Source organism: Bufo gargarizans, chromosome 10 (assembly GCF_014858855.1).
Source record: "Bufo gargarizans isolate SCDJY-AF-19 chromosome 10, ASM1485885v1, whole genome shotgun sequence".
Lineage (NCBI taxonomy): Eukaryota > Metazoa > Chordata > Amphibia > Anura > Bufonidae > Bufo > Bufo gargarizans.
Window position 1 is genome coordinate 23,088,682 of NC_058089.1, and position 8,205 is coordinate 23,096,886.

The 8,205-nt window shown below is 43.3% G+C and overlaps 1 protein-coding gene across 1 annotated transcript in view; it reads right to left on the reverse strand.

Annotated features, from left to right (window-relative positions):
* FADS2 (fatty acid desaturase 2) overlaps positions 1–7,592 on the reverse strand; it is a 28,342-nt gene extending 20,750 nt beyond the window's left edge. The window contains exons 1-2 of the mRNA XM_044269480.1: positions 7,480–7,592; positions 5,925–6,199 (exon numbers count right to left, since the gene is read on the reverse strand). Of these exons, the coding sequence (XP_044125415.1) occupies positions 5,925–6,134 (210 nt within the window). The 5' untranslated portion in view covers positions 6,135–6,199; positions 7,480–7,592. The remainder of the gene's footprint in view (positions 1–5,924; positions 6,200–7,479) is intronic.
* Positions 7,593–8,205: the final 613 nt, after the last annotated feature.

The window sequence follows — 8,205 nt, forward strand, 5'->3', positions numbered from 1 at the left end:
CTGGAGTGTAATAATATTACAGGCTATAGCTACTAGAGAGGGATTGTTGATCCAGGGAGTTATTCTGATTGCCTGATTGGAGTCGGAAAGGAATTTTTTATTCCCCTAAAGTGAGGAAAATTGGCTTCTACCTCACAGGGGTTTTTTTTGCCTTCCTCTGGATCAACTTGCAGGATGACAGGCCGAACTGGATGGACAAATGTCTTTTCTCGGCCTTCATATACTATGTTACTATGTAAACCAGACATACTGCCTGGCAGGGTTGATCCTGGAAAATAAAATTAGCATAATGTATGCAAATGAGATGGTCAAAGCATAGCTGATGGGGGGGGGAGGGTTCCTGGGGCCGGACCCCCACCGATCAGGATAGGTCATCGATATTGAACATCCGGACAATCTCCTTACACCCACTGGGGTCAGAGACTGACGTGCGTCATTCCAGTTTATAGAATATGTTGGTAGTATATAAGGAGTACTGGGCACTGAGGCCAGCAGACATCTCGCACTGTTCAGTGTGTGCTTTTTCTCTCTGTAATATATTGTTCTTGTGTTAGTTGTTATAGCGCTACGTTGTTTTCAGTCCCTTCTCTGCACACCTTCCCCTCGCTCCTCCATGGCATCCCTTACAGCCACTGATCTCTAGTTGCCTGCTCCAGTATGAACTACAGTAACCTCAGCCCTGCAGTTCTCGGCCGCCGCTGTCCTCAATGAGCCACTGTCAGAGGCACGCCCCCAGAGAGGCCACGCCCACACGCTTGTATCGCCAGCTGTCTATGTTAGAGCTCACAAGCCCCCCCATGGCATTGTTCCTACACATGTACCCTGATACCAGATACAAGCAGATCCACATATTACTTCTAACCATTGTCATATATTTAAGCAGTTACCAGGAACCGGATATAAAAAATCTAGTGAATGCATGCTACAGCATTCAATCAGCTAAAAACGTTGGGGTACCTTAATGAAGTGACTACAGATGTGGAGCCAGTACCTTGCTGGGAATGGGGACTCTGAAGAGGTGGGGCACCCATAGATCTTCATTAAGGCTACTTTCACACTAGCGTTTTGGCTTTACGTTTACGAGATCCGTTCAGGGCTCTCACACGCGGTCCAAAACGGATCAGTTTTGCCCTAATGCATTCTGAATGGAAAAGGATCCGCTCAGAATGTATCAGTCTGCCTCAGTTCCGTCTCCATTCCGTCTGACGAGACTGAGCCAAACGGATCCGTCCTGGCACACAATGTAAGTCAATGGGGAACGGATCCGATTTTTATGACACAATCTGGCACAATAGAAAACGGATCCGTCCTCCATTGACTTTCAATGGTGTTCAAGACGGATCCGTCTTGGCTATGTTAAAGACAAACGGATCCGTTCTGAACGGATGCAGACGGTTGTATTATCTGAACAGAATCCGTCTGGGCAGATCCGTGACGGATCCGCACCGAACGCGAGTGTGAAAGTAGCCTAAACTACATTTGGGAAAAACTGGTTGAAGCAATGGAGATGTTTGTTGCATATTTGTATCAATTGTGTTTAACAAAGAGTTAAACAACACATTTAGTTTCATTTCCTGGTGGAAATACATTGAAACATTTGCCGAACAATATACGGTATAGATGGATCCTCTGCACCATATTTCCGAATGTGTTGGCAAAAACTGAGGCGCTCCATTCCACATTTTACTTAAAGGGTTTGTCCGGGCTATCGATTATCAATATCAGATCAATAGAGATCCAAATCACCCAGCACCCCCACTGACACTGGATTTTAACCCGTGAGATGCTGCACATTATTGAATGTGGCACCTGCTGCCCTGGTGGAGAGTGACTGTAAATCTTTCCTAATATTTATTTGCATCTTATGATACCAATGAAATATCAATATAAACATTTTTATATTGTTTATATATGAGGCTTTTATATATTTTATATAGATCACTGCTCCAAATACTGCACCTTGGTCGAGTACAAAGCAGGGGATTTCATATATATTTCATATGCGGAGCTCATGAATGATTTACAGTAACCAGGCACAATACCCACAGTCATTACTAATTACACAGCACTGCTCGGACCTCAGCTAAAAATAAAAGAGAAATGAGGTAACATTTCAAGGGCCACTCCTTATGTATTATTACAGTGCTGACGTGGGAGCAAGTCATGAATCATACCTAGCTCCAATAGGATTCTAGTATTCGTGGTGCAAACTTTTGTAATTTATGAAGGATGTAGATGAATTTAATTGCTGGGGATTAGGTGAAACCACAGACCCCGGTTCTGGGAAAGCTGGATTACTATAGAAGCCGTGCTCCACTGCTTCCTGGGAGTCCTAAACATCAAATCTACTAATGGTTTCTGGAGAAGTAAAAGACTTGGAACTTACATGACCGTGTCTGCAAACCACGGGTCCGCAAAATACGGATGCCTTCCCTGTGCAATCCGCATTTTTCTAATTTGCATTACTAGAAATGTCTATTTTTGATAGACAGATGATTGATAGATAGATAGATAGATAGATAGATAGGTGGGTAGATAGAGATGAGATAGATAATAAATGGATGGATGAATAGATAGATGATAGATATATAGATATATAGGTAGGTAGATAGATAATAGATGATAGATAGATAGATAGATATGAGATAGACAGATAATAGATAGATAGATATGATTGATAATGAATAGATAGATAGATATAGATAGATAATAGATAATAGATAGATAGATAATAGATAGATAGATAGATAGATAGATAGATAATAGATAGATGCTATAACACAGACTAGGACATGTTATATAATGTAACATTTACAGAATGGACATATAAATGCAAACAGCACACTGATGACATCCGTTTTTTTTTTTTTTGCAGACACATAGAAATAAATAGGTCCGCGTACAAGCCGCTAAAAAAGCAGATTGGACACAGATGCAAAATACGGGCGTGTGCATGAGCCCTAACTAGGCATTCAGGGGCCTGTGGATGTTAAAATGGAAGGCAGATTGACAGTCGATCAGTTATCTCAATACGGCCCTTAATGCACATGACCATAACTATTTTGCAGTCCACAAATCACGGATTAGCAAAATACGGATATCGGCTGCGTGCATTCTGCATTTTTCTACTACAACTGCCTATTCTTGTCTGCAAAACAGAGAAGAGTAGGACAAGTTCTGTATTTTGCAGGTGCAGACAGTACACGACTGAAATCCATGCTCTGGCCATATATTTTGCGGACCCCTAGGAATACATACAGTCATGTCCATGAGGCCTAACAGAAAAAAAGATCTCAGGAAATTGTTCAAAGAGGGGTTACCTACCTTCAACACTGAGAGAAAGGTGGTTCCTTCTCTCATTGATATCTATAATCAAACTGAGCAAGCGTCCTGTCACTGTCCTGAAGTGTAGTGTATGGGGATTTTCCATGCAGATCCAAATCCTCTCCAGAACCTGCATGTATTAGGATACGACGTCCACGCGGTCAGGTGTCCTGATGCAGTTTTAGAAGCCAAAATCAGAGGTGGGTCATAAAAGGAGAGAAAGTATAAAGGACAGATACGACGTCCCCTCTTTTTTGAATTTACTCCTTTTTTTGGCTTCCAGAACTGGATGCAGAAACCCAATCGTGTGGACGAACCCTTATTTGCAGATTTTGCAGAGGATTTACCCCAGATCTCATCCTGTGCATTGCAAAGGGTGAGATCTGCGCTGAAGATCTGCACACACAATTGACATGATGCGGATTTCAGAATCCACATCGCAAGTCAGTTTCCCCTGATACTTAGCTGGTGCTGCATTCAGGTACAGCAGAAATTTGTACCATAGAAACGGCCTGAAATCCACAGTGAAATCCTAATTTATAGCACGGCAATGGGTCAAATCTGTGGTGAACCCAGAAAAAATTCCCAACATACGGGGTCTACTGTGGATTTGAAAAACTGCTGTATACCCTAAAATCCATGCTATAGGGTTTCAGAAAACTCCTGTTCACCTTCAGCGGTGGAACAAATACACCATGAGTGAATGTGGCCTGACATTTTGGAAATGCATATCAAATGTATTAGGGAAAGTGCTTAAAAACAATTCCCGAACATATCTCTATGTTATGCAGTCCATTCTGTAATATCCTTCGGTTGGGTATAGTACTGGATGTTGTAGTCTCAGTTCAATCTAATCGGACAGAGATGTAATACCAGAAGCAACCTATGGACAAGAGCGGCGCTGTTTCTCCTCTTATCACATTCCTTCCACTCACCTTTTCCTTTGGTGCATGGAAACTTTTTGTGTTCCTTCCTCCCCATCGACTGGGTGGAATATTGCAAGGGCCTACAAATCCAGCATGCGGATCTGCCAATCAATCGCTTACGCTTTCTAGCTTGAATTGCGCAACTGATGATTGGCTGCTGTGAGTTCACAATGTTAGACGATGAATTCCACCGGTAAATACATCACAAAGATCACAAAAAGGCAACTGCACAAGCACAAAGGATATTATAAACCCAGGCACAGTGTGACAATAGAGCGGAGGAAGGGATGGGGCGGCATGCTGGGGATATCATGGAGATATGATGGCTGACTGAGGGAGCTATGAATGAGGATCCTCAATGTTAACAAGGACTAGAAGACCCCCCCAGCCAGGGATCACACACTACACCTCACAATGGACGCTCCTCAGGGAAATGTGACTTGCAAAGTGTTGTCAGAATGTACAGAGCGAGAGCAGCACCAGAGGCGGAAAATGTCCGAGAAATGAGACCATATGTAACATGAAGTGCAATGTATGTATCACAGATAATGGATGGATGAATAGATAGACAGATAGATAGATGGGCGGGTATAGAGATGAGATAGATAATGAATGGATGGATAGATAGATAATAGATGGATAGATAGATATAGATAGATAGATAGATAGATAGATAGATAGATATATAGATGATAGATAGATAATAGATAAATAATAGATAGATAATGGATAGATAGATAGATAGATAGATAGATAGATAGATAGATAGATAATAGATAGATGGATGGATGGATAGATAATATATAGATAGATAGATAATAGATGATAGATAGATAGATAGATAGATAGATAGATAGATAGATAGATAGATAGATAGATAGGTAGATGCTATAACACAAAACACAGCAGCACAGGTCAGATATTGGAGACCACTGGTGCAGTCCGTCCAGGCGGTGGGTTGGCGGACAATGAGTATAAGGCCTCATGCACACGACCGTCGTGTGCATCCATGTCCGTTGTTCCGTTTTCCGTGATTTTCTGCGCACCCATTGACTTTCAATGGGTCAGTTGAAAACTCGGAAAATGCACGCGTCCGTGATCTGTGTTTTCTGTCCGTCCAAAAAATAAGACCCGTCCTATTTTTTTGACAGACAACGGTTCGCGGACCCATTCAAGTCAATGGGTCCGTGAAAAAACACGAAGGCACACAAGATTGTCATCCGCGTCCGTGATCCGTGTCCGTTTTTTTCCTATCATTTTCAAGGCAAACTTGACTTAGATTTTTTTTTTCACTTTTCTGGTCTGGTGATCCTCCAAAAATCAAGGAAGACACAAGGAAGAAAAAACGGACACGGATCACGGAACAACGGAACCCCGTTTTGCGGACAGTGAAAAAATACTGTCGTGTGCATGAGGCCTTATAGTGAAGAATGAGGCCGTCCTCTGAGGTAGGTGAGAGGTGCTGGAGCTGCTTTATTTCTCCCAAATGTAAGGTTTCAGCCCTAATTGCACTGGGTGTTTGGGGTGAATACAGCGGGTGCACCGCCCTTTCACCTATTTCACAGGGCTGCCTCATTCCTATTAGATAGACAATACATGATAACAGCAGGCATGTGGGCTGGCACTCCAGTACATGGGGTGATTGTCAGTGTGGGCACAGCGCAGGGCACTCACCGAGGCGTCCTCTCCAGCATAGTGGCTGATGACCCGATTGCCCCCCGGGTGCCTCCTCACCCAGTCACTGATGTTGTACACCTTGCGCTCTATCACCATCCACTTGTCGCTCTTGGTGTTGTGTTTCTGCACCTCCTCCCAGGTGTACCGGGGCTCCGACTTGACACATCCAGAACTGCAGCTGTCTTCATTCTGTCCCCCCTTACCCATGGTAGATCCGTGCTGGGGGGCACCTGGTGCCAGCCTGCCCTCTTCTTCTCCACCACCTCTTCACTCTGTGGGATGAGAACTATTAGCAGATCCTCCTAGTGCACCTCCGAGTCCTATCCATAGCCCACCTCTCCTGTCTCCTTCCCCGGCTGGATGCTGCACTGCATACTACACCTGTGTCCTGTATATTACACTATACATTGTGCAGGGCTTCTATGTCACCGCAACAGCCATGACAATACTATATTCTACCTACAGCCTCCTGTACGAGATCCTATATTTACCCATGCGCCTATATCCGCCATATGACAGCTACTTCCGCTAGACTACCTGTGTATACTGTACAGTTATATCCTCTGTACCATGCCCTCTATTAAAGCTGTATCCTTTATATACCACATCCTATCCCCCACCTTACAGCTGTATATTATTCTGTTACAGTCATATTGTCTAATACTATATTACAACAATATATAACTATACCTTTTATGTTACAGTTATATTATCTATATACTGTGTTACATATTTTATATTACAGTTGTATATTATTCTGTTACAGGTATATTATCTATATACTGTCCTACATCCTAAATAGTACAGCTGTATATTTTATGTTACAGTTATATTGTCTATATACTGTATTACAGCCTTTATATTACAGTTGTATATTTCATATTGTCTATACTGTATGTTATATCCTTTATATTGCAGCTGTATGTTTTATGTTACAGTTATACTATCTATATGTTATATACTTTATATTACAGTTGTATATAGTGTGGGTACAGCATATCCTCTATATCCCAGCTGTATATTGTATACTGCACTTATATCCTCTATATTATTACAGTTATCTATTATATTGTATACTGCACCTATATCCTCTATATTATTACAATTATCTATTATATTGTATACTGCACTTATATCCTCTATATTATTACAGTTGTACATTATTTATTATACTGCACTTATATCCTCTATTATTACAGTTGTACATGATATTGTATACTGCACCTATATCCTCTATTATTACAGTTATTTATTATATATTATACTGCACCTATATCCTCTATTATTACAGTTATTTATTATATATTATACTGCACCTATATCCTCTATTATTACAGTTGTACATGATATTGTATATCACACCTCCATCATCTATATTTGCTGCACACTATGTCCCATTATCCTGCACCTACAGCCTGCATATTATTACCTTTATATCCTCCCTATACATTTCAGATGACACCTGCATCCTCCATAATAGGACAGCTGCACCCTGCCCCCCCACTTGCCCCTTCCCCCCTCATTATTGCCCCCCACCTGCTGTAGCACTCACCCCGAGGCTTCCTCGCAGCTCTCTCAGCCCCGGCAGCTCCACATGTAGCCGGCTGCGAGCTGTCCCTCCTCCTCCACAGCATCCTCCTCTCCCTCCTCTCCCTCCTCTCCCCTGTTTAGGGTTTCCAGGGCAATCAGCAGAGAGGGAGGACCAATCAGTGGCCGGGGACCAGGGGCAGCCTCCTCCTCATTGGCCCTGCTGGATCTTTCGAAGCTGAGGGACGTGAGGGAGTTATCCCTCTGAGCTGGGGGGGAGCCAGCTAACACCCCCGACAAGGGGGAGGCTTAGCCAGTGCAGCAAGGGTGAGGAGAGGGCACTGGGATATAGACTGGAGCTTGGAGCAGGAGGGGTTAACAGGCAGCTGCTGATGGTGGAGATGCTGAGGTAACAGATGAAGAACGATAGAACAGGGTGGGTGCAGTACCGCCGAGCGTGGTAGGGGGCGCTGTGACTGCAGTCCCAGGTGATGTCAGGAGTAATCTGGGATCTGCAGAAGCCTTGTGCCACCCACAGCCTCTGCCACTGACCTGGCAGCTCCCTTACACCTCTGTCACTCATTTATCCAGTGCTAACCATAGGAAATCTGATGTACGGTCGCTGAGGAAATATCCTAAACAGCAATTCCCTAATATACCATAGAACAGCAAGGCAATAAGAGGGGAGATGGGGGTCCGCACCCCCGCCCTGCGGGCGCTGATGTCTATGGCCTCTTATATTCTGCAGCAA